General features: G+C 50.0%; 1 protein-coding gene across 1 annotated transcript; it reads left to right on the top strand.

Moving 5' to 3' along the window:
* Positions 1-664: 664 nt before the first annotated feature.
* Positions 665-27,556, top strand: LOC149443573 (uncharacterized; the record flags this gene model as incomplete). The annotated part of the gene is made up of 5 exons (XM_089655550.1): positions 665-754; positions 7,510-7,756; positions 21,520-21,685; positions 26,965-27,116; positions 27,484-27,556. Coding segments are annotated over exons 2-5 (575 nt in total), but the record flags the coding sequence as incomplete, so codon positions are not given.
* Positions 27,557-27,831: the final 275 nt, after the last annotated feature.

Below are 27,831 nucleotides of genomic sequence, written 5' to 3'. Positions count from 1 at the left end.
AGTGATGTATCTTGGGGGTGTCTGTGGTGGTGGGGGGTGTCAGGATGGGGAAAGGGGGGTGTATATTTGGGGTGTCGGGGGGGGGGGTTGATGAATATTTGGGGTGTCAGGTATTGGAGGGGGTGCCTGTGGTGGGGGGTTGTCAGGTCTCAGGAGGGGGAAGGGGTGGATATTTGGGGTGTCAGGTGGGGGGTGATGAATATTTGGGGTGTCAGGTATTGGAGGGGGTGATGTATGTTGGGGGTGTCTGTGGTGGGGGGGGTGTCAGGTCTCAGGATGGGGGAAGGGGTGGATATTTGGGGTGTCAGGTGGGGGGTGATGAATATTTGGGGTGTTAGGTATTGGAGGGGGTGATGTATGTTGGGGGTGCCTGTGGTAGGGGGGTGTCAGGTCTCAGGATGGGGGAAGGGGGGTGGATATTTGGGGTGTCAGGTGGGGAGATTAATATTTGGGGTGTCAGATGGGGGGGTGATGAATATCTGGGGTGTCAGGTATTAGAGGGGGTGATGAATATATGGGGGTGCCTTTGGTACTGGGGTGTGTGTGTGTGGGGGGGGTCAGGTCTCAGGATGGGGGAAGGGGCTGATTCTTTGTGACCTTCCTGCAGGCGGAACCTTTGTGTTGGGGGCGGAACGCTGTGTGCGGGTGCTGTGTTCCCGGCGGGGCGGGGCTGAGCGGACAGGCCTGCAGGGAGGAGGAGAGACCGGAAGTGGAGCCCGGGGAGAGCCGAGAAGACACCAGACTACCGAGCCAGGTATGTGTGTGCTGGAGGGGGGCCAAGAGAAGCTGTCTGTGAAGAGGGGAAGGGGGGAGCCGATCCTCAGGGAAGGGGACCTGGCTGCATGAGGGGCAGTGTGTGTGTGGAGGAGGGGAGCAAAGAGGACCTGTCTATGGGGCACCATTGTATCTGTGTGTGTATAGGAGGACCGGTCTGTATAGAGAAGGAGGGATCGGTAGGTAAGGAGACCAGTCTGTGTATAAGTGGAGGGATTGGTAAATAAGAGGACTGGTTTGTATAGAGTAGGAGGGATCAGTGGGCAAGAGGACCGGTCTGTTTAGAGGAGTAGGAATTAGTGAGTAAGAGAACCTGTGTTTATATAGGAGGAGGGATCAGTCTGTAGGAGGACGAGCCTGTATAGAGGAGGAGGGATCAGTGTGCTAGAGGATTGATCTGTATAGAAGAGCAGGGATTGGTGAGCAAGAGGATCGGTCTGTATAGAGGAATGGTCAGTAAAGAGGAAGAGGAATCGGTGTGTACGAGGACCAGTCTGTATACAAGAGAAGGAATCTATGTGTAAGAGAAACAGTCAGAACAGAGAAGGGGGGATCGGTGAATAAGTGTACCTGTCTATATAAAGAGAGGGGAGAATCAGTGTATAAAATCTGTATATAGGAAGAGGGATTGGTGTGTAAGGGAACCTATCTGTATATAGGTGGAGGGATCGGTGTGTAAGGGGACCTACCTGTATATAGGTGGAGGGATTGGTGTGTAAGGGGACCTATCTGTATAGAGGAGGAGAGATCGGTGTGTAAGAGGACTAGTCTGTATAGAGGTGGAGAGATCAGTGTGTAAGAGGACTGGTCTGTATAGAGGAGGAGGGATCGGTGTGTACGATGACTAGTCTGTATAGAGGAGGAGGGATCGGTGTGTAAGAGGACTAGTCTGTATAGAGGAGGAGAGATCGGTGTGTAAGAGGACTAGTCTGTATAGAGGTGGAGAGATTGGTGTGTAAGAGGACTGGTCTGTATAGAGGAGGAGGGCTCGGTGTGTACGAGGACTGGTCTGTATTGTAGAGGAGAGATCGGTGTGTAAGAGGACTGGTCTGTATAGAGGAGGAGGGCTCGGTGTGTAAGAGACTGGTCTGTTTAGAGGAGGAGGGCTCGGTGTGTAAGAGGACTGGTCTGTATAGAGGAGGAGGGCTCGGTGTGTAAGAGGACTGGTCTGTATAGAGGAGGAGGGCTCGGTGTGTAAGAGGACTGGTCTGTATAGAGGAGGAGGGATCGGTGTGTACGATGACTGGTCTGTATAGAGGAGGAGGGATCGGTGTGTAAGAGGACTGGTCTGTATAGAGGAGGAGGGATCGGTGTGTAAGAGGACTAGTCTGTATAGAGGAGGAGGGCTCGGTGTGTAAGAGGACTGGTCTGTATAGAGGAGGAGGGATCGGTGTGTAAAAGGACTAGTCTGTATAGAGGAGGAGGGCTCGGTGTGTAAGAGGACTGGTCTGTATAGAGGAGGAGGGCTCGGTGTGTAAGAGGACTGGTCTGTATAGAGGAGGAGGGCTCGGTGTGTAAGAGGACTGGTCTGTATAGAGGAGGAGGGCTCGGTGTGTAAGAGGACTGGTCTGTATAGAGGAGGAGGGCTCGGTGTGTAAGAGGACTGGTCTGTATAGAGGAGGAGGGCTCGGTGTGTAAGAGGACTAGTCTGTATAGAGGAGGGATCAGTGTGTAAGAGGACTGGTCTGTTTAGAGGAGGAGGGATCGGTGTGTAAGAGGACTGGTCTGTATAGAGGAGGAGGGATCGGTGTGTAAGAGGACTAGTCTGTATAGAGGAGGAGGGCTCGGTGTGTAAGAGGACTGGTCTGTATAGAGGAGGAGGGATCAGTGTGTAAGAGGACTGGTCTGCATAGAGGAGGAGGGATCGGTGTGTAAGAGGACTAGTCTGTATAGAGGAGGGATCAGTGTGTAAGAGGACTGGTCTGTATAGAGGAGGAGGGTTGGAGTGTAAAATAATAAAAGATTCACATGGAAGTGTTCCGCCCAGAAGAAGATACAATGTATCAGTGACAGCTGGGAGCGTTCCTCAGGTGTGATGGTGGAAACATCTGCTACATTGTATCTTCTCTCCTCCAATACTGTCTGAGGACTTTCCTTTGTATCTTCACATAATAAGAGGAAGAATGATAAACCCTCCTGGTGCTCGTGTACACGCCATCACCCCCTGAAGACAGGAGAGTTCACACATGTATGTATGTTCTTGTGTATGTAATATATATATAATAAAATCAGCGTGGGTGACACCTTCTGCCATCACTCTTAGTCTCCTCCCACTTTATCACATGTGTGCATGTCCCGTCACATCTCTGTACAATAATAAAGAATCCAGCAAGCAGAGTCGGGCCTCTTTCACACGGATGTTCCGATCGGGTCCGCCTGCCCATGTTTTAGGAGAACCCGATCATGACCTCCATACATCTCTATGGAGCGGCGGCTGTTAACGGGACTTGTCTGTTCACACCCACCGACATCCAATCTGATCCGCAAAAAAGGAACGGATGGGGGATCCAATTCCCCTTCCGCCTGTCAGATCGGGTCAGATGGAAACAGACAGGCAAACCGTTTTCATCCACCCCCCCATTGAGGAGAGCAAACTGCTCTGTGTCCGCTCTGCAGCAGCGGAGCGGACACAGACCTGCCCTCTGCCTGCTCAGCGGGGATCAGTGGAGAGATCCTCCCCCGCTGAGCAAGAGGATCCCCTAAACGGTTCCGTCCGTGTGAAAGGACACTTAAAGCGTCTCATACTGGTCACAGTAGTAACCGTTTGGTTACCCCACCATCATCCCCCACATGGAAGAAAATATATATTTGAAATATATTTAAAAAATATTCTTCCCAAATATATTGACATATATTTGAAATACTACAATTTTGGCCGTATTCAATATATTTCCAAATATATATATACTGGATGTTGAAATGCATTTTTTATATATTACAAAATATATGAAAAAATATTTTTAAAAATATATATTTTTTAGATTTTTTTTTAACATATAAAATCTTTTTAGTTTATATTTCTACATACCGTATTTGCCGCCGTATAAGACGACTTTTCAACCCCTGAAAATCTTCTGAAAAGTCGGGGGTCGTCTTATACGCCGGTATACGGCGAGCCGGTGTGTCAGGGCGGCACTTTTTCCAGGGGCGGTGTCCTCCAACGGACACTAAGGACAGGGGTGGGCAGAGGGGCTGCTGTACCTTACCTGGCTCCGGTCCCATGATGATCCGGTCCAGGAAGCGCGGCTGCTCCTTCTTTCAGTTCGGCCGCTCGGCTCCGCCTCCTTACCGGTGATTGGGCGCCAGCGCACACAGGTGACCAATCACCGGAGAGGAGGCGGAGCCGAACGGCCCCGCGAAAATCAAGCTGCCGAACTGAAAGAAGGAGCAGCCGCTCCTCTCCCCCACTGACACTAACGATGGGGCACTATTCCTCCTCCACTGACACCAATGATGGGGCACTATTCCTCCTCCCCACTGACACCAATGATGGGGCACTATTCTCCCCACTGACACCAATGATGGGGCACTATTCCCCCTCCACTGACACCAATGATGGGGCACTATTCCTCCCCCACTGACACCAATGATGGGGCACTATTCCTCCCCCACTGACACCAATGATGGGGCACTATTCCTCCCCCACTGACACCAATGATGGGGCACTATTCCTCCCCCACTGACACCAATGATGGGGCACTATTCCTCCCCCACTGACACCAATGATGGGGCACTATTCCTCCCCCACTGACACCAATGATGGGGCACTATTCCTCCCCCACTGACACCAATGATGGGGCACTATTCTTCCCCCACTGACACCAATGATGGGGCACTATTCTTCCCCCACTGACACCAATGATGGGGCACTATTCCTCCCCCACTGACACCAATGATGGGGCACTATTCCTCCCCCACTGACACCAATGATGGGGCACTATTCCTCCCCCACTGACACCAACGATGGGGCACTATTCCCCCTCCCCACTGACACCAACGATGGGGCACTATTCCTCCTCCCCACTGACACCAACGATGGGGCACTATTCCTCCCCCACTGACACCAACCATGGGGCACTATTCCTCCTCCCCACTGACACCAACGATGGGGCACTATTCCTCCCCCCACTGACACCAATGATGGGGTGCTATTCCTCCCACTGACACCAATGATGGGGCACTATTCCTCCCACTGATACAAATGATGGGGCACTATTCCTTCCACTGATACCAATGATGGGGCACTATTCCTCCCACTGATACCAATGATGGGGCACTATTTCATCCACTGACACCAATGATGGGGCACTATTCCTCCCACTGACACTAATGATGGGACACTATTTCATCCACTGACACCAATGATGGGGCACTATTCCTCCCACTGACACTAATGATGGGACACTATTCCTCCCACTGACACCAATGATGGGGCACTATTCCTCCCACTGATACCAATGATGGGGCACTATTTCATCCACTGACACCAATGATGGGGCACTATTCCTTCCACTGATACCAATGATGGGGCACTATTCCTCCCACTGACACTAATGATGGGACACTATTTCATCCACTGACACCAATGATGGGGCACCATTAGTGTCAGTGGGAATAGTGCCCCATCATTGGTGTCAGTGGGAGGAATAGTGTCCCATCATTGGAATACCATACTGAAATACCATACCATATTGAAATCAAATCTGATGTTTTTTCATTTTTATTTGGTGTGCGTTGGAAGAGGGGTAGTCTTATACGGCGAGTATAGCTCAAACCCTATATTTTAACAGGAAAAGTAGGGGGTCGTCTTATACGCCGGCAAATACGGTATATTTGTAAATGCATTCCAAAAGTGTAGATTAAATGTATTTTTAAAAACATACAGTATATTTGAAAATATATTTTGAAAAACCTTTTTTTTGTATTTTGTTATAAAAACGCATTTCAACATTATATATATATATATATATATATATATATATATATATATATATATATATATATATATCTGCACATTGAAATACGTTTTTATTACAAAATATATGAAAAATATTTTTAAAAATATATATTTTTTTAGATTTTTTTTTTAACATATAAAGTCTTTTTAGTTTATATTTCTACATATATTTGTAAATGCATTCCAAAAGTGTAGATTAAATGTATTTTTAAAAACATACAGTATATTTGAAAATATATTTTTAAAAACCTTTTTTTTGTATTTTGTAATAAAAACACATTTCAACATACTATATATATATATATATATCTGCACATTGAAGTATGTTTTTATTACAAAATATATGAAAAATATTTTTAAAAATAAATTTCAAATATAATGTATGTCTTTAACCTCTTGGCTCCTTCCAGCCCTTTGAGAGTTTCAGAAGCCAGGAGGTGGGTGGGGTTTTAGGATCATGTGACCGCCGTCAGGGCGGTCACATGATCGGAAAAGGACCCGATCGAAAGGGGAGATCGGGACCTTTCCTGGAGTAGCGGACATATGTGCTGGTCGCGCACTCTCAGCACATATATATTTTTTAATTGCACGCAAATATGCGTCCGCTCGGCGTCAAGGCCCAGATGCAGAGAGGCCGCGTATCTGCGTCAAGGGGTTAAAAATACAAACCTGCATCTTTGGAATGCATTTACAAACATATGTAAAAATATATGTTAAAATGACTTTTTTTATATGTTAATAAAAAATCTGAATAATATATTTAAAAATATATATGTTTTTAAAAATATCTTTTTTTAAAAATATATTCTTCAGATTTTTTTTAACATATAAAAAAAGTCATTTTAACATATATTTTTACATATGTTTGTAAATGCATTAAAAAAAATGTAGATTTTTATTTTTAAAGACGTTCAGGATATTTAAGTTTGTTTTTAAAAATATTTTTCATATATTTTGTAATAAACGCATTTCATTCATATATATATAATTTTTTATTTTTTTTTTAATTTATTGAATATGGCCAAAATTGTAGTATTTCAAGTATATTTTTCTTCCATATGGGCCACCATACATTATAATATTCGTTTAGGGTGGTATTCCAGGCTAAACCTAACTAATCTTAACCCCTTGGCGCCGGCGCTTCCCTGCCGTTTAAGGGTTCCAGCAGCCCCTTAAGTTCCCCCTTCTGCTACCTATGCCGACTAACCTGTGTTAGAATACTTACCTATTTTGAGGATGCTCCGGTCCAGTCATGTGATCCCAGGACTGCAGGGGAGAGGAGGGAGCCCTGGCATCGGATGGGCTGTGACATCACCGCTCCTAGGCATGCCAGCCGTTGTTGAGCACTCTGATCTCTCCCCTGCAGCTGCCGCTGGCTGTTACAGGGGAGATCACATGACCGGAGGGGGTTGAAAGTAGGGAAGTATATACATCTTTTTTTACACAGGTTAGTGAGGTTGGAGGGGGGAGTGGACAGTTTTAGGATTAGCCTGGAGTTCCACTATAAAGAGGAAAGTGTTTGGTGTCACCGGGTCAGGGCAGCTCCGTGGTGACAACACATTTCTGTCCCTTAAGCAAAGGGGGGAATCTTGGAGCCAGGTAGCCACGCCCCCAGCATTTCGATCACCTGACTTTCCTGTTTTGAAGTCACTGGTTCCTCCAGCTCGGCCTGTCTGGATCCTGAACTCTGTGTGTGATTTTTCCAGGCTCTGGTAAGTTCTGTGTTGCTCATGAGATGTTCTGAGATGCTCATCCTCCATCTGTCTGTCTGTCCGCAGCTCTCCGTCTCTCTGTCTGGGCAGGATGAGCAGGTAACGTGCCGCTCCCCGGACCGATCTGCCATGTCTGACGCCTCCGTCTCGGCAAGCGAGCCAGAGCTGGACCCACAAGAAGAGGACGAGGAGGAGGAAGAAGAGGAGGAGGAGGATGATGATGACGATGATGATGAGGATGATGAAGCCGATGAAGAAGATGGGACAGATGAGGAGAACGATGGAGACGACGAGGACGAGACACCTAAGAAAGGCAAGTGAGAAGGATGGGGAGATAACTGTCGGCTGCATGTGCATGGATTTGTTTTTGTTTTCTTTTCTTGGCTCCTCCTACTTCTCAGCAGTTCATAGTTGGTCACAGGGGTACGCAAGACAAAAGAGGCGGGGCTATGCTGGTTTCGGGTCCTGTATATTGGCTACTCCAGCATTACAAAGAAACATAAAAAAATGATGGCTGTTGAGGGGAGGGTGATTTCTGAGTTGGGGGGGTGATGAGCAGAGTATTTCAGGAGAAGAGAGTTATAGAGGAAGGAGCGGAGTCCCCCAGCAGTGCAGAGTATTTCAGGAGAGGAGAGTTATAGAGGAAGGAGCGGAGTCCTCCAGCAGTGCAGAGTATTTCAGGAGAGGAGAGTTATAGAGGAAGGAGCGGAGTCCTCCAGCAGTGCAGAGTATTTCAGGAGAGGAGTTATAGAGGAAGGAGAGGAGTCCTCCGGCAGTGCAGAGTATTTCAGGAGAGGAGTTATAGAGGAAGGAGCGGAGTCCTCCAGCAGCGCAGAGTATTTCAGGAGAGGAGTTATAGAGGAAGGAGAGGAGTCCTCCAGCAGAGCAGAGTATTTCAGGAGAAGAGAGTTATAGAGGAAGGAGCGGAGTCCCCCAGCAGTGCAGAGTATTTCAGGAGAGGAGAGTTATAGAGGAAGGAGCGGAGTCCTCCAGCAGTGCAGAGTATTTCAGGAGAGGAGAGTTATAGAGGAAGGAGCGGAGTCCTCCAGCAGTGCAGAGTATTTCAGGAGAGGAGTTATAGAGGAAGGAGAGGAGTCCTCCGGCAGTGCAGAGTATTTCAGGAGAGGAGAGTTATAGAGGAAGGAGCGGAGTCCTCCGGCAGCGCAGAGTATTTCAGGAGAGGAGTTATAGAGGAAGGAGCGGAGTCCTCCAGCAGCGCAGAGTATTTCAGGAGAGGAGTTATAGAGGAAGGAGCGGAGTCCTCCAGCAGTGCAGAGTATTTCAGGAGAGGAGTTATAGAGGAAGGAGCGGAGTCCCCCAGCAGTGCAGAGTATTTCAGGAGAGGAGTTATAGAGGAAGGAGCGGAGTCCTCCAGCAGTGCAGAGTATTTCAGGAGAGGAGAGTTATAGAGGAAAGAGCGGAGTCCTCCAGCAGTGCAGAGTATTTCAGGAGAGGAGAGTTATAGAGGAAGGAGAGGAGTCCTCCAGCAGTGCAGAGTATTTCAGGAGAGGAGAGTTATAGAGGAAGGAGCGGAGTCCTCCAGCAGTGCAGAGTATTTCAGGAGAGGAGTTATAGAGGAAGGAGAGGAGTCCTCCAGCAGTGCAGAGTATTTCAGGAGAGGAGAGTTATAGAGGAAGGAGCGGAGTCCTCCAGCAGTGCAGAGTATTTCAGGAGAGGAGTGATAGAGGAAGGAGCGGAGTCCTCCAGCAGTGCAGAGTATTTCAGGAGAGTTATAGAGGAAGGAGCGGAGTCCTCCAGCAGTGCAGAGTATTTCAGGAGAGGAGAGTTATAGAGGAAGGGGCGGAGTCCTCCAGCAGAGCAGAGTATTTCAGGAGAGGAGTTATAGAGGAAGGAGCGGAGTCCCCCAGCAGTGCAGAGTATTTCAGGAGAGGAGTTATAGAGGAAGGAGCGGAGTCCTCCAGCAGAGCAGAGTATTTCAGGAGAGGAGAGTTATAGAGGAAGGAGCGGAGTCCCCCAGCAGTGCAGAGTATTTCAGGAGAGGAGAGTTATAGAGGAAGGAGCGGAGTCCTCCAGCAGAGCAGAGTATTTCAGGAGAGGAGTTATAGAGGAAGGAGAGGAGTCCTCCAGCAGCGCAGAGTATTTCAGGAGAGGAGGATCAGAGCCCATCTTATATTAGGGGTGTGGGGTGCAGGATTGGATGTGTAGGAGGATTTTGGTATTTCTCGTGTTGTCACTCATTAATGTTTCTGGTTATTGCACATTATGTGGACATGCGTGATATGCGGTGTCAGTGAATGGTGTCAGTCATGGTTTCGTTAGTTCCCGATGATCTGACTGAATTCTCTTTAAAGTCTTCAGTGCCTTAAAAAACTCTTCCTCCTCCTTGAAATGTTCCCCGTGTTGTCATGTTACAACCAGAACCGTCAATGTGTTTTATTGGGATTTTATGGGATAGACCAGCACAGAGTGGACATGTGACCCAACCGGGACAGGGGCTTGTGGAGGGGAGCCTCTTGCCTACTGACCATGGCCGTGGCATCTGAGGGGGCTCAATTTTTTAATGTGTGCCTGTGGGGGGGGGGGGGGGGGAGACCTTTGGAGTAGTTACTTGGAATTCAAGTCCATGTCTCCCCAATACACACAGACTCTGAGAACCGGAGGACCAACATACAGATTTGGGGTCTCTGTGCCCAAACTAGCATTGACTGCTTTAACCCCCTCCTTCCCAGACTCAGAAACCCCTGAGAAGATTTTGATGTGATTAGCAGAAGGACCCGATGTGAGGACTTGACCCATGTGAGGACTTGACCCATGTGAGGACTTGACCCATGTGAGGACTTGACCCATGTGAGGACTTGACCCATGTGAGGACTTGACCCATGTGAGGACTTGACCCATGTGAGGACTTGACCCATGTGAGGACTTGACCCATGTGAGGACTTGACCCATGTGAGGACTCGACCTGATGTGAGGACTCCAACTGTTCACTATCTTCTCCCATTGTGTGCCTCCTAGGTGTGCATTCCCATTGGTAATTGACTCACCTATTGCGTGTCTTTTGGCAAGTCCTCCTGGAGGCTCCTGCATAATGAGATTAGACTGATGGCAGCTTCACCTCGTTATCTAATCAGTGTGGGACATAATATTTGTTTCATTCATGGGGGGGCACTGCCCTTATTTTTTAGTGTATAAATATCTGTGTTTCTGTTCAATGAAGCAGTTCCCGTTTGCATCAAGCTAGTGTCGCCTAGTCTCGGGTGCAATGCCCGGCTATATTACCTTGGGCCTGTGGCCAAGAAACGGTTCTCTGGCGATAGGCACAAGCTGGGTGGCCAGGCGTTCCTTCACATTTGGTGGCCAGCAGTGGGATGCTTCCTGCAGTCTGGGAAGTCCAAACCACCACCGGGATCTGAGGTCCAGTTAGCAGAAGAGAGGTACAGACACCAGCCGCCATGGGAGAGGAATTTGTAAGGAGAGTGCAAGAGATGCAAGTGCAGCACAGAGGACCCATGTAGGTCCTGCTGGGATGGTCACATTTGGTGGCAAAGGTGAGATGCTTTCTGTAGTCTGGGAGGCCCAAGCCACCACCAGGATCTGAGGTCCAGTTAGCAGAAGAAGAGAGGTGCAGACACCAGCCGCCATTGAAGAAGAATTTGTAAGGAGAGTGCAAGAGATGCAAGTGCAGCACAGAGGACCCATGTAGGTCCTGCTGGGATGGTCGCATTTGGTGGCAAAGGTGGGATGCTTTCTGTAGTCTGGGACGCCCAAGCCACCACCGGGATCTGAGGTCCAGTTAGCAGAGGTCCAGTTAGCAGAAGAAGAGAGGTGCAAACACCAGCCGCCATTGAAGAAGAATTTGTAAGGAGAGTGCAAGAGATGCAAGTGCAGTGCAGGTCCTGCTGGGATGGTCACATTTGGTGGCCAGCAGTGGGATGCTTCCTGTAGTCTGGGACGTTCAAACCACCACCAGGATCTGAGGTCCAGTTAGCAGAAGAGAGGTACAGGCACCAACGGCCATGGAAGAGGAATTTGTAAGGAGATTGCAAGAGGTGCAAGTGCAGCACAGAGGACCAATGCAGGTCCTGCTGGGATGGCATGACTCTGTCTGCTAGCAGCTCTGGACGGAAGCACTAGTCCGAGAGCAGTGCTGCCAAGGAAAAATTCTTCTCTCCATCCAGGAAAGGTGCTGGTTGCAGTATGTTATACGGATGCTGTTTTTGAGGGAACAACCACACAAGGGGTGGGAAGCTGCGTTTAGCAGGCTGGTCCAGGCAGAGATGTGGCTGGATGAAAGCTACAAAGCCCTCCGTTGGCATGTAGCCCAAGCATGCCCTTGGACAGCAGATGACGGAAGGCTTTGGCTATGACTGCTTGGGGCTGTTTTCTGGAGGCTGTCAAAGAACCCTGACTTTGGAATGGCGATTGGAGGAAATCTTGGATTATAGAGACCAGGTCCTGAACATCTCGGAAGTGCCCTGGGCACAGGAAGATATGGAGTTTCTAACCCTTCAGGAATGGGAGCTGGAACAAGCGTATAAAAGACAGTTCGACAAAGCTCAGCCGTATGCCCCGGCACCCATGGATGGTATGGATTAGGAGTTACCCACCGAAGTGCCGGCACCGGGCCCAAGTGCTGCCAGCCCATGTTCTGGATTTTGAGCAGTTCCACAGACTGAGGATTTAATAGACGTTCCTGCTAAGGAGGAACAACCCAGTGAGTCTCCAGCAGAACAGTTGGCTTTGAGTGCTGCTGACCTCTGCCTACAAAAATCAGTGGCGCTGGAGGATTTGTGCGAGGTCACCGAATTTTTAATTTTGTTTCTCAGCGGAAGAGCTGGCATCACTGCAGAGCGCCACTGGCCTCTGTTCAGCACCAACAGCACTTCCAAAGCTCCAGTGAGACAGGGTGGGCAGTCCTTCTCCCCAGCAGTCTGTGAACAGCAATTTTCAAGTCTGGCCACAGATTCTCCATGGGATTTAGGTCTGGACTGTGACTGGGCCATTCTAACACATGAAGATGCTTTGATCTGAACAGTTCCATTGTAGCTCTGGCTGTGTGTTTCGGGTCGTTGTCCTGCTGGAAGGGGAACCTCCGTCCCGGTCTCAAGTCTTCTGCAGACTCTCACAGGTTTTCTTCTAAGATTGCCCTGTATTTGGCTCCATCCATCTTCCCATCAACTCTGACCAGCTTCCCTGTTCCTGCTGAAGAAAAGCATCCCCACCACATGATGCTGCCACCACCATGTTTCACAGTGGGGATGGTGTGTTCAGGGGGATGGGCAGTGTTAGTTTTCCCCCACACACAGTGTTTTGCTTTTAGGCCAAAAAGTTCCATTTTGGTCTCCTCTGACCAGAGCCCCTTCTTCCACATGTTTGCTGTGTCCCCCACATGGCTTCTCACAAACTGCAAACGGGACTTCTTATGGTTTTCCTCCAACAATGACTTTCTTCTTGTCCCTCTTCCATAAAGGCCAGATTTGTGGAGTAACGACTAATAGTTGTCCTGTGGACAGATTCCCCCATCTGAGCTGTGGATCTCTGCAGCTCCTCCAGAGTTCCCATGAGCCTCTTGGCTGCTTCTCTGATGAATGCTCTCCTTGCCCGGCCAGTCAGTTTAGTTGGACGGCCATGTCTTGGTAGGTTGTCAGTTGTGCCGTACTCTTTCCATGTTCGGATGATGGATTGATCAGTGAGATGGTCAAAGCTTGGGAGATTGTTTTTTTTATAACCGACCCTGCTTTAAAATTCTCCACAACTTTATCCCTGACCTGTCTGGTGTGTTCCTTGATGCTGTTTGTTCACTAATTTTCTCTAACAAATCTCTGAGGGCTTCACAGAACAGCTGGATTTATACTGAGATCACATGACGTACAGGGGGGCTCTATTTATTAATTAGGTGACTTCTGAAGGCAATTGGTTCCACTAGATTTTAGTTAGGGGGATCAGAGTAAAGGTGGCTGAATACAAATGCCGCCACACTTTTCACAGATTTATTGGTCACGAATGTTGAAAACCATTTCTCATTTTCCTTCCACTTCACAATGATGTGCCACTTTGTGTCGGTCTATCACATCCAATCCTAATAAAACACATTGTAACATGGCAACATGGGGGAAATTTCAAGGTGGGAGGAAGACAACATGGGGGACATTTCAAGGGGGAGGAAGACAACATGGGGACATTTCATGTTGGAGGAAGACAACATGGGGGATATTTCAAGGAGGAGGAAGACAACTTGTGGGACATTTAATGGGGGAGGAAGACAACATGGGGACATTTCATGGGGGAGGAAGACAACATGGGAACATTTCAAGGGGGAGGAAGACAACATGGGGACATTTCATGGGGGAGGAAGACAACATGGGGGGGCATTTCATGGGGGAGGAAGACAACATGGGGGACATTTCATGGGGGAGGAAGACAACATGGAGGACATTTCATGGGGGAGGAAGACAACATGGGGGACATTTCATGGGGGAGGAAGACAACATGGGGGGGGGCATTTCATGGGGGAGGAAGACAACATGGGGGACATTTCATGGGGGAGGAAGACAACATGGGGGACATTTCATGGGGGAGGAAGACAACATGGGGGACATTTCATGGGGGAGGAAGACAACATGGGGGACATTTCATGGGGGACATTTCATGGGGGAGGAAGACAACATGGGGGACATTTCATGGGGGAGGAAGACAACATGGGGGACATTTCATGGGGGAGGAAGACAACATGGGGGACATTTCATGGGGGAGGAAGACAACATGGGGGACATTTCATGGGGGAGGAAGACAACATGGGGGACATTTCATGGGGGAGGAAGACAACATGGGGACATTTCATGGAGGAGGAAGACAACATGGGGACATTTCATGGAGGAGGAAGACAACATGGGGACATTTCAAGGGGGAGGAAGACAACATGGGGACATTTCATGGGGGAAGGAAGACAACATGAGGACATTTCAAGGGGAAGGAAGACAACATGGGGGACATTTCATGGGGGAAGGAAGACAACATGGGGACATTTCATGGGGGAAGGAAGACAACATGGGGACATTTCAAGGGGAAGGAAGACAACATGGGGGACATTTCATGGGGGAAGGAAGACAACATGGGGAACATTTCATGGGGGAGGAAGACAACATGGGGAACATTTCATGGGGGAGGAAGACAACATGGGGACATTTCAAGGGGAAGGAAGACAACATGGGGGACATTTCATGGGGGAAGGAAGACAACATGGGGACATTTCATGGGGGAGGAAGACATGGGGACATTTCATGGGGGAAGGAAGACAACATGGGGACATTTCATGGGGGAGGAAGACAACATGGGGAACATTTCATGGGGGAGGAAGACAACATGGGGAACATTTCATGGGGGAGGAAGACAACATGGGGACATTTCAAGGAGGAGGAAGACAACATGGGGGAATATTTCAAGGGGGAGGAAGACTTTACAAGGCGCTGTATGCCTGAGCATACAAGGACAGACATGACATATACCTGGCAATACAAGCACATTTCCCCATTGTCATCTCTTTCAAAGCACAGACATCTAACGATCTCCTGATAAATATCTAGCTGTAGTGAGCTGACTGCACAGTGACTACAGAACACCTCCCATGTAAGAAAGGGGTCCTGTAGTCTTGTCTTAAAGGGACAACATGCTTTTTAATAAATTCAGTACAGAGAGTGTTGTCATCCTAGGGCAGGAAAGTTATTGTCAGGATCACCAGGTGAAAATAATGAAAACAATTCCTGATAGTGGCACACTTCGCAGTCACCACATCTACGGACTGGTAAGCAGCATTAGGTTACTTCTCCCCCTTTGCCAACCTGCTGAACTTTATCAACAGGACCTTTCCATTTTCATTACATACGTTGTGTTAGATCCAGTGATGTCATTACTGGTTCTCTGTGCTTCGCTATACAATGCAGGCAGATCATGACTAGTGGGAGGGGCCAGCATAGTGCTTCTCATAAACATCACAGCCCCTTAGTACTCCTCTCAAGAGCCCTCAGTCCTTCTGCGAGCAGTGGGAGGAGTTATGCAAACATCAGCATGCCTGGATGCGTGGGTGTCGGTCTGGAGGAGTGGGCTTCCTAGACGGGTTGTATTTGCATAGGTAATACCCACATGGGATACTGAAATCTAATGAAAGGGGCGGGGCCAAGGACAGTCAGGCTGAGGAGCAAATAGCTAGATGATGCGGGACGTCCTCCAGACAGGAAATGAGGCGGAGCTCTATCTGACTGGCTGCAACTTCTAATGCACATTGTGAGAAGCTCCCAGTGTGCAGTGACATCAGAGGAAGCCGGTCCAGGGGAGGAGTCGGTACACCTGCGCAAGACTGAAGGGGAGGAGTCGGTACACCTGAGCAAGACTGAAGGGGAGGAGTCGGTACACCTGTGCATGACTGAAGGGGGAGGAGCTGGTCCAAGACTGGAGGGGAGGAGCCAGTACTCCTGTGCAAGACTGAAGGGGAGGAGCCGGTACACCTGGGCAAGACTGAAGGGGAGGAGCCGGTACACCTGGGCAAGACTGAAGGGGAGGAGCCGGTACACCTGGGCAAGACTGAAGGGGAGGAGCCGGTACACCTGGGCAAGACTGAAGGGGAGGAGCCGGTACACCTGGGCAAGACTGAAGGGGAGGAGCCGGTACACCTGGGCAAGACTGAAGGGAGGAGCCAGTACACCGGGGCAAGACTGAAGGGGAGGAGCCGATACACCTGGGCAAGACTGAAGGGAGGAGCCGGTACACCTGGGCAAGACTGAAGGGGAGGAGCCGGTACACCTGGGCAAGACTGAAGGGGAGGAGCCAGTACACCTGGGCAATACTGAAGGGGAGGAGCCGGTACACCTGGGCAAAACTGAAGGGGAGGAGCCGCTACACCTGGGCAAGACTGAAGGGGAGGAGCCGGTACACCTGGGCAAAACTGAAGGGGAGGAGCCGGTACACCTGGGCAAAACTGAAGGGGAGGAGCCGCTACACCTGGGCAAGACTGAAGGGGAGGAGCCGCTACACCTGTGCAAGACTGAAGGGGAGGAGCCGGTACACCTGTGCAAGACTGAAGGGGAGGAGCCGGGACACCTGTGCAAGACTGAAGGGGAGGAGCCAAGACACCTGTGCAAGACTGAGGGGGAGGAGCCGCTACACCTGCGAAGACTGAGGGGGAGGAGCCGCTACACCTGTGGAAGACTGAGGGGGAGGAGTCGGTACACCTGCGCAAGACTGAAGGGGAGGAGTCGGTACACCTGAGCAAGACTGAAGGGGAGGAGTCGGTACACCTGTGCATGACTGAAGGGGGGAGGAGCTGGTCCAAGACTGGAGGGGAGGAGCCAGTACTCCTGTGCAAGACTGAAGGGGAGAGCCGGTACACCTGGGCAAGACTGAAGGGGAGGAGCCGGTACACCTGGGCAAGACTGAAGGGGAGGAGCCGGTACACCTGGGCAAGACTGAAGGGGAGGAGCCGGTACACCTGGGCAAGACTGAAGGGGAGGAGCCGGGTACACCTGGGCAAGACTGAAGGGGAGGAGCCGGTACACCTGGGCAAGAACTGAAGGGGAGGAGCCAGTACACCGGGGCAAGACTGAAGGGGAGGAGCCGATACACCTGGGCAAGACTGAAGGGAGGAGCCGGTACACCTGGGCAAGACTGAAGGGGAGGAGCCGGTACACCTGGGCAAGACTGAAGGGGAGGAGCCAGTACACCTGGGCAATACTGAAGGGGAGGAGCCGGTACACCTGGGCAAAACTGAAGGGGAGGAGCCGCTACACCTGGGCAAGACTGAAGGGGAGGAGCCGGTACACCTGGGCAAAACTGAAGGGGAGGAGCCGGTACACCTGGGCAAAACTGAAGGGGAGGAGCCGCTACACCTGGGCAAGACTGAAGGGGAGGAGCCGCTACACCTGTGCAAGACTGAAGGGGAGGAGCCGGTACACCTGTGCCAAGACTGAAGGGGAGGAGCCGGGACACCTGTGCAAGACTGAAGGGGAGGAGCCAAGACACCTGTGCAAGACTGAGGGGGAGGAGCCGCTACACCTGCGAAGACTGAGGGGGAGGAGCCGCTACACCTGTGGAAGACTGAGGGGGAGGAGCCGCTACACCTGTGCAAGACTGAGGGGAGGAGCCGCTACACCTGTGGAAGACTGAGGGGGAGGAGCCGCTACACCTGCACATGAGTAGAGAGTGAAGGTCTTGCTGTGTGACAATGAAGAGACAATAGCTGAGTGTACCTCCTTATGGTATAGGTGGGAGACGCATGAAGTAAATAATTCTTTTCAAAATTTAAAAAAGACAAAGTCCAGCCAGAGAGGTCTGTGTGGTGTTGATCACTTGCAGTGCCTGGTGTCAGGGTGCGGGGCAGATTGTCCTCATTGTGTGTCATTGCTATGTTGTGTCTGCGGGTGATGGGAGTGATGTGTTATCTAATATCAGAGGCGTGTTTCCCTGGGGCTCCTGCAGGTGGAGTCAGAGGACCGGCTGATGAATGGATGGTGTTGTCCTCCATCGCTCTCCCTCACTCCTCTCACCTCTTACATAAGAGTGCAGCGGCTGTAGTCAGAGCTCAGCCCGGCGTCTGTCCCTACCTGGAATCCACAAGGCTGTCCCTGATCCTGGGGGCCCCGGGGCCAACATGCGTCTTCTCGATGAGTCTACGCAACCTGCAGGTATGCGCAAACTTCTGTCCTGTCCGGCTCTGACTCTGTATGTGTTTCATCATTTAAAATGAAGTTTGTGTAATCCCCCCCCCCCCCCCCCAGAGAAGATCATAGCAGTGCCTACTACAGAGGTGTCGACCCCCCCCCCCAGCACAGACATATGTACATTGTCCAAGGTGGGGCATTGTAATTATGCAGAAATAGCCGTACCTGCAATTCTGCTTTAAAGACATATTCCATCTGGTGTTTCAGTTGTAGGTGCCCGGGAACTCAGCACAGGGATGGGGGAACCCCTCATAATGGGCACAGCGGGTGTACAGACCCGGGAACTCAGCACAGGGATGGTGGGAACCCCTCATAATGGGCACAGCGGGTGTACAGACCCGGGAACTCAGCACAGGGATGGTGGGAACCCCTCATAATGGGCACAGCGGGTGTACAGACCCGGGAACTCAGCACAGGGATGATGGGAACCCCTCATATGGGCCACAGCGGGTGTACAGACCCGGGAACTCAGCACAGGGATGGTGGGAATCCCTCATAATGGGCACAGCGGGTGTACAGGACCCGGGAACTCAGCACAGGGATGGTGGGAACCCCTCATAATGGGCACAGCGGATGTACAGACCCGGGAATCAACACAGGGATGGTGGGAACCCTCATAATGGGCACAGCGGGTGTTACAGACCCGGGAACCCAGCAAAATGATGGTGGAACCCTCATAATGGGCACAGCGGGGGTACAGACCCGGGAACTCAGCACAGGGATGGTGGGAACCCCTCATAATGGGCACAGTGGGCGTACACTCCGGGAACTCAGCACAGGGATGGTGGGAACCCCTCATAATGGGCACAGTGGGTGTACAGACCGGGAACTCAGCACAGGGATGGTGGGAACCCCTCATAATGGGCACAGCGGGCGTACAGACCCAGGAACTCAGCACAGGGATGGTGGGAACCCCTCATAATGGGCACAGCGGGGTGTACAGACCCGGGAACTCAGCACAGCGATGGTGGGAACCCCTCATAATGGGCACAGTGGGCGTACACACCCGGGAACTCAGCACAGGGATGGTGGGAACCCCTCATAATGGGCACAGTGGGTGTACAGACCCGGGAACTCAGCATTGTTGCCTTACAGGATTTGTTTTTGGTGTCTGAGTGCCGATCATACGAGTGCAACTTGCCATGCGATGCGAATTTCAAACCAACTCCAGTGACTGGCTGAGTGATCTCTGTACAGCGCCGCTGTATATGTCAGAGCTATATACATGTATAATATAATTGTGTGACTGTGGGGGAGGGGACATTAGAGCGAAAGCTCCTCTGTACAGAGACTGATGGGACTGTGGGGGAGGGGACATTAGCGTGTAAGCTCCTCTGATGTGACTTTGGGGGAAGGGACAATAGAGCGTAAGCTCCTCTGGTACAGACTGATGTGACTGTGGGGGGGGGGGGGACATTAGAGTGTAAGCTCCTCTGGTACAGAGACTGATGTGACTGGGGGAGGGGACAATAGAGTGTAAGCTCCTCTGGTACAGAGACTGATGGGACTGTGGGGGAGGGGACAATAGAGTGTAAGCTTCCTCTGGTACAGAGACCGATGTGACTGGGGGAGGGGACATTAGAGTGTAAGCTCCTCTGGTACAGAGACAGATGTGACTGTGGGGGAGGGGACATTAGAGTGTAAGCTCCTCTGGTACAGAGACTGATGGGACTGTGGGGGAGGGGACAATAGAGTGTAAGCTCCTCTGGTACAGAGACTGATGGGACTGTGGGGGAGGGGACATTAGAATGTTCGCTCCTTTGGTACAGACTGATGTGACTGTGGGGGAGGGGACATTAGAGTGTAAGCTCCTCTAGTGCAGAGACTGATGTGACTGTGGGGGAGGGGACAATAGAGTGTAAGCTCCTCTGTACAGAGACTGATGTGACTGTGGGGGAGGGGCATTAGAGCGTAAGCTCCTCTGGTACAGAGACTGATGTGACTGGGGGAGGGGACATTAGCATGTAAGCTTCTCCGGCACAGAGACTGATGGGACTGCGGGGGAGGGGACAATAGAGTGTAAGCTCCTCTGTACAGAGACTGATGGGACTGTGGGGGAGGGGACATTAGAGCGTAAGCTCCTCTAGTACAGGGACTGATGGGACTGTGGGGGAGGGGACATTAGAGTGTAAGCTCCTCTAGTACAGGGACTGTGGGGGAGGGGACATTAGAGCGTAAGCTCCTGTGGTACAGAGACTGATGTGACTGGGGGAGGGGACAATAGAGTGTAAGCTCCTCTGGTACAGACTGATGTGACTGTGGGGGAGGGGACATTAGCGTGTAAGCTCCTCCGGCACAGAGACTGATGTGACTGTGGGGGAGGGGACATTAGAGTGTAAGCTCCTCTGTACAGAGACTGATGTGACTGTGGGGGAGGGGACATTAGAGTGTAAGCTCCTCTGTACAGAGACTGATGTGACTGTGGGGGAAGGGACAATAGAGTGTAAGCTCCTCTGGTACAGAGACTGATGTGACTGGGGGAGGGGACAATAGAGTGTAAGCTCCTCTGGTACAGACTGATGTGACTGTGGGGGAGGGGACATTAGAGTGTAAGCTCCTCTGTACAGAGACTGATGGGACTGTGGGGGAGGGGACATTAGAGTGTAAGCTCCTCTGTACAGAGACTGATGTGACTGTGGGGGAAGGGACAATAGAGTGTAAGCTCCTCTGGTACAGAGACTGATGTGACTGGGGGAGGGGACAATAGAGTGTAAGCTCCTCTGGTACAGACTGATGTGACAGTGGGGGAGGGGACATTAGAGTGTAAGCTCCTCTGGTACAGGGACTGATGGGACTGTGGGGGAGGGGACATTAGAGCGTAAGCTCCTCTAGTACAGAGACTGATGTGACTGTGGGGAAGGGGACATTAGAGTGTAAGCTCCTGTGGTACAGAGACTGATGTGACTGGGGGAGGGGACAATAGAGTGTAAGCTCCTCTGGTACAGACTGATGTGACTGTGGGGGAGGGGACATTAGCGTGTAAGCTCCTCCGGCACAGAGACTGATGTGACTGTGGGGGAGGGGACATTAGAGTGTAAGCTCCTCTGTACAGAGACTGATGTGACTGGGGGAGGGGACAATAGAGTGTAAGCTCCTCTGGTACAGAGACTGATGTGACTGGGGGAGGGGACAATAGAGTGTAAGCTCCTCTGGTACAGACTGATGTGACTGTGGGGGAGGGGACATTAGAGTGTAAGCTCCTCTGGTACAGACTGGTATGACTGTGGGGGAGGGGACAATAGAGTGTAAGCTCCTCTGGTACAGAGACTGATGGGCCCGGCTCAGTGTTCTCTGTACAGCGCAGTGGTATATAAATGAATAGAGTTCTATAACCTGTATATTGTACTTCTCTCCATCCTTGGTGAGCACCATAAGGGGTTCTCACATTCTTTTTTCCTCCTTCTAGAAAAGTCTCAGAGCGCTGCAGTGGGTGCGGACAGCACCAATCATGGCGGAGAGGACGAAGTTAAACAATCGGCTACCTCAGGCCAGAGTGGACAGGAGGAGAAGGCGTCTAATGACGAGGCGACGAATCGGATTCTGAAACCTTCAAATCTGAGACGCAACATTCGGTGAGATGGATTGGAAAGGCGTTCCGGGATTTTTCAAAACTAGAGCAGCTGCGCATGGCAACCAATACTCTTCACACTTCAGCCTGCTCCGCTGACTCCGCCTCTGCCATGTGATTGGTCACAACTGTACTTGGGGTAGTTGATTTACTAAAATTCGTGAGTGCAAAAATCTGCGGCAGCTCTGCATAGAAACCAATCGGCTTCCAGGTTTTATTTCATGCTGAAGATAAAAGCCGATGGGCTCCCATGCACAGCTGCACCAGATATTGCACCCTCCAGGTTTAGTAAATCAACCCCAGGGTGTGGCCCAGGGGTCTGCAAACCTTCTAAACATAGGGCCAGCTTACTGTCCATCTGACTTTCGGGTGGCCGGACTGTGGCCATAGGGAGTAGAAATTGTCTCAGCATCAGTGCAAGTAAAGAACGCATCCTTGGTATTGGGGGGAGGAATTGCGCCCCTTCATTGGTGTAAGTGGGAGGAATAGTGCCCGATGGTTGTTGGCAGTTTGAGGAATAGTTTCCTATTGTTGGTTTTATTGGGGGGAAATAGTGCCCCATCGTTAGTGTCAGTGGGAGGAATAGTGCCCCACCGTTGGTGTCAGTGGGAGGAATAGTGCCCCACCGTTGGTGTCAGTGGGAGGAATAGTGCCCCACCGTTGGTGTCAATGAAAGGAATAATGCCCCATTGTTGGTGTCAGTGGAAGGAATAGTGCCCCATCATTGGTGTCAGTGGGAGGAATAGTGCCCCACCGTTGGTGTCAGTGGGAGGAATAGTGCCCCACCGTTGGTGTCAGTGGGAGGAATAGTGCCCCACCGTTGGTGTCAGTGGGAGGAATAGTGCCCCACCGTTGGTGTCAATGAAAGGAATAATGCCCCATTGTTGGTGTCAGTGGAAGGAATAGTGCCCCATCATTGGTGTCAGTGGGAGGAATAGTGCCCCACCGTTGGTGTCAATGAAAGGAATAATGCCCCATTGTTGGTGTCAGTGGAAGGAATAGCGCCCCATCACTGATGTCAGTGGGAGGAATAGTGTCCCATCGTTGGTATCAGTGGGAGGAATAGCGCCCCATCGTTAGTGTCAGTGGGAGGAATAGTGCCCCATCGTTGGTGTCAGTGGGAGGAATAGTGCCCCATCATTGGTGTCAGTGGGAGGAATAGTGCCCCATCATTGGTGTCAGTGGGAGGAATAGTGCCCCACCGTTGGTGTCAGTGGGAGGAATAGTGCCCCACCGTTGGTGTCAGTGGGAGGAATAGTGCCCCACCGTTGGTGTCAATGAAAGGAATAATGCCCCATTGTTGGTGTCAGTGGAAGGAATAGTGCCCCATCATTGGTGTCAGTGGGAGGAATAGTGCCCCATCATTGGTGTCAGTGGGAGGAATAGTGCCCCACCGTTGGTGTCAGTGGGAGGAATAATGCCCCATCATTGGTGTCAGTGGGAGGAATAGTGCCCAATCATTGGTATCAGTGGGAGGAATAGTGCCCCATCGTTTGTGTCAGTGGGAGGAATAGTGCCCCATCATTGGTGTAAGTGGGAGGAATAGTGCCCCATCATTGGTATCAGTGGGAGGAATAGTGCCCCATCGTTTGTGTCAGTGGGAGGAATAGTGCCCCATCATTGGTGTAAGTGGGAGGAATAGTGCCCCATCATTGGTGTAAGTGGGAGGAATAGTGCCCCATCACTGGTGTAAGTGGGAGGAATAGTGCCCCATCATTGGTGTCAGTGGGAGGAATAGTGCCCCATCACTGGTGTAAGTGGGAGGAATAGTGCCCCATCATTGGTGTCAGTGGGAGGAATAGTGCCCCCATAATTGGTGTCAGTGGGAGGAATAGTGCCCGATCATTGGTATCAGTGGGAGGAATAGTGCCCCATCATTGGTGTCAGTGGGAGGAATAGTGCCCCATCATTGGTATCAGTGGGAGGAATAGTGCCCCATCATTGGTGGTCAGTGGGAGGAATAGCGTCCCATCATTGGTGTCAGTGGGAGGAATAGTGCCCCATCATTGGTATCAGTGGGAGGAATAGTGCCCCATCATTGGTGTCAGTGGGAGGAATAGCGTCCCATCATTGGTGTCAGTGGGAGGAATAGTGCCCCATCATTGGTGTCAGTGGGAGAAATAGTCTCTCATTGTTGACATCAGAAGTAATAATTATGTCCCATTGTTGGTGGGCGGAAAGGGATAGTGTCTTATATCAGTGGGGAGAAAGTGTCCTGAGGGCCAGATAAAGGCAAGCAAAGGGCCACACCCGGCCTCTGGGCCCGCAGTTTGGAGACCACTGGTGTAGCAGGTAACAAGTTGCGAAGTGAATTTCTGATCTTGGGTGCAATGCTTTGCAAAAAAAAATAATAAATGCACATCTTTTTCTTTTTCCTGCAAGAATTTGTGCATGGACTTATTTTTCTTTTTAAAAAAAGGTGGACTTGTCCCTTTAAGGTTTGAAAATGAAAGATGTAATTCTTCTGAGTGCCTTGCACAGATGCTGCATTTTGATAAATCCCCCCCCCCCCCCCCCCCATTGTGGTATGTAGCATTTCGCACGTTGATATGTCTAATAACCGACAGGCGGCAGACAGTAGAGGCCTTCCTACTCTAACGCCATAGTGACTGCTCATTAATCATTTGTTACCAAGGCAACCCCAGTACCAGGGATCACTTGTAAACTTTTGTATCTGGAGGATGCAGATTCCTATAATGCAGAGGATGGTGACAGCAGCCGAAAGGACATAAAAGAATGAATGAATCCATTGCGGAAACTTACAGAAATACCTAGTCTTACCTGTTCACCTGTCCCTGTTGTATCCATCCCCATAGAGGTGGTAGACCGCTCGTTACATGGCGTGCATTATTTTCACACGCTGTTATAAAATTATTATATATTTGGCTCTAATCTGATCATTTTAAAAAAGATATTGGGGCAGTAATGCAAGAAAAGAAGGAACCTATTGAAAGACGTGTGAGCACATCCATCATAAGACTAGAAAAACAAAGATGGCAGCCGCCCTTATCTGGTTGTGACAATCAAAAAAGGCGCACATGACAAGGGCAATATACAAAAGGGCGTCCCCAGCACACCCCCCCCCCCCCAAGCCAGCCAGTAACAAAAACAAAAATCTGTTTCATCTGCTTTCCCAGCTATGGGACATATATAGCAATGCAAAAACAGAGAGCAGGCTAACCTGGAGGCAACCCTTCCTCAAAGGGGCAGCAACACACCGGAAGCCCAGGCATGGCCCTTATAAGCAACTGAATTTTTTCAGTCTGTCTGCACCAAATCCACAAAAGCAAAGATGGCTGTTGCCCTCATCTGGTTGTAACAACCAAGAAAGGTACACATGAACAGGGCAAATATACAAAACAATACAAAAGGGGGTCCCCAGCACCCCCCCCCCCCTAGCCAGTCAGTAACAAAAACAAAAATCAGTTTCATCTACTTGAGTTTAAAACAGAAGTTTTAGTTGCAAATACATGTGGAAACCACGTCACTACATTTGGTCACCTCTGATAAATGGGGTCCGTAATGCTAAGCTCTCTGAGTTCCCATTCTATGGGACATATATAGCAATGCGCAAACAGAGAGCAGGCTCACCTGGAGGCAACCCTTCCTCAAAGGGACAGCAACACACTGGAAGTCCAGACATGGCCCTTATAGGCAACTGAAGTTTTTCAGTCTGTCTGCACCAAATCCACAAAAGCAAAGATGGCAGCCACCCTGATCTGGTTGTAACGATCAAGAAAGGTGCACATGAGCAAGGCAATATACAAAAGGGGGTCCCCAGCACACACCCCAAGCCAGCCAGTAACAAAAACCTGTTTCATCTGAGTTCCCAGCAATGGGACATATATAGCAGTGCGCAAACAGAGAGCAGGCTGACTTGGAGGCAACCCTTCTCAAGGGACAGAAATACACCGGAAGCCCAGACATGGCCCTTATAGGCAATGGAAAAATGTCAGTCTGTCTGCACCAAATCCACAAAAGCAAAGATGGCAGCCACCCTGATCTGGTTGTAACAATCAAGAAAGGTGCACATGAGCAAGGCAATATACAAAAGGGGGTCCCCAGCACACCCCACAAGCCAGCCAGTAACAAAAACAAAAATCTGTTTCATCTACTCGAGTTTAAAACAGAAGTTTTTAGTTGCAAATACATGTAGAAACCACGTCACTGCGTTGAGTCACCTCTGATAAATGGGGTCCCTAATACTAAGCTATCTGAGTTCCAGCTATGGGACATATATAGCAATGCACAAACAGAGAGAAGGCTAACTGGAACCAACCCTTCCTCAAAGGGACAGCAACACACCGGAAGCCCAGACATTACCCTTATAGGCAACTGAAGTTTTTCAGTCTGTCTGCACCAAATCCACAAAAGCAAAGATGGCAGCCACCCTGATCTGGTTGTAACAATCAAGAAAGGTGCACATGACCAGAGCAATATACAAAAGGGGGTCCCCAGCACACACCCCAAGCAGCCAGTAACAAAAACAAAATCTGTTTCATCTGAGTTCCCAGCAATGGGACATATATAGCAATGCGCAAACAGAGAGCAGGCTAACCTGGAGCCAACCCTTCCTCAAAGGGACAGCAACACACTGGAAGCCCAGACATGGCCCTTATAGGCAACTGAAGTTTTTCAGTATGTCTGCACCAAATCCACAAAAGCAAAGATGGCAGCCAGCCTGATCTCTTAGAAACCAGCAAAAAAGAGAAGTGCACATGGACAGGGCAACATAGTACAAAAGGGTTCTCCAACACACTTTCATGCTTGCCTGTAAAAAAACAAAAAATAACACAACTAATCCGTTTTAGCTACTTAGGATAAAAGTAGAAGTTGTAGTTCCGTACATTTACAAATACATGTGGAAGCCACTCTGTCTCTTCAAGGCACTTCTGATCAATGTGACGGCTAACTTTGAAGTATCTGAGTTTCACGCTATGGGACATATACAGCAATGCACATACAGAGAGCAGGCTCACCTGGAGGCAAGTCTATTCATCCTAAAGGTACAGCAATTCACCAGAACATGTAGTTTCAACATCAGGGCTTCAAATAGAGATTGTTTGCGTGCTTCCTGACCAAAATTCTAGTAGTGCTGCTCCAGAACCACCACACAGGTGACATTTCTGGAAACTAAATGTTTTTAGGAGTTTTACAAGCAAAATAATTGATGTATGATAGACCACAAATGTACTTAAATAGAGATGTGCTTTTACAGGGTTTAAAACTACTTTTAGTTCTAGTTTCTTCCTTCTTTTTATTCTTTACTTCTTTGCGTTGCAGAAAACTTCTCCGTGAAGATCAGCTAGAGGCTCAGACCAAGACCGCGCAGCAGGAGGAGTTGGAAAGACTGAAACGTCTGGAACAGCAACGAAAGGACTATCCACTGCCTATGATCCCCACCATATCTGCGGACTCTCTAGATTTCCTTAATGGTACGTTCTCTGGGGATCATCGGTAATCCTTGCAGCCGTTGATTTAGGGGCTTTGCTGTTTCATAGCCAAGATATAAAATTTGTGACGATGTGTTATGAAGTCATTTTTTTGGAATCACTAATTTATCTGCCTCCTTCAAACCCCCCTCCGGTACCACATTTGGTTTTGACAGGTACCCGCTCCCACTTCTGGCTCAGTTCGTTGCAGGGAACTGAGCCGGAAGTTGCACCCCCTATCCCCCCGCAGACCTCTAGGACATTTCACAGTTCCCAGAGCACTGCGCCCATTCACAAAGCGCAGCGCGACTCGCTAATGCACAGTAGGAAACCAGCTGCAAGGCTTCACTGCCGGTTTCCCTTTGTCAAGATGGCGGCGCTAGCACCCAACAACTGATTGAAGAATCGGCTCGGGGTGAGGATGGCTCTGGATCTCTGGACAGGTAAGTGTCCTCACATTAAAAGTCAGCAGCTACAGTATTTGTAGCTGCTGACTTTGAATTTTTTTTGAGGGGGAGCCTGGAGCTCCGCTTTAAGAATCAAACTTGAAATCTTGCATCTTGCCAAGGAAGCAGGAGGGCTGACGGCGCCGAATGTTAAAGGATAAGGTTCACCTTTTCGGACAAAAATAATAAATGCACATTCTTTTGCAGGTTGACCTATGTTGAGGCTCCCTTACTCACATATGTAAAATAAAATGTCTTTTTTTTTTTTTTTT

The sequence above is a fragment of the Staurois parvus genome, unplaced genomic scaffold, assembly GCF_062004578.1.
Source record: "Staurois parvus isolate SC_StPar_1 unplaced genomic scaffold, SC_StPar_1.0 ptg000847l, whole genome shotgun sequence".
Lineage (NCBI taxonomy): Eukaryota > Metazoa > Chordata > Amphibia > Anura > Ranidae > Staurois > Staurois parvus.
Note: the sequence above shows the minus strand (reverse complement) of the source record. Positions and strands in the feature narration are given on the sequence as shown.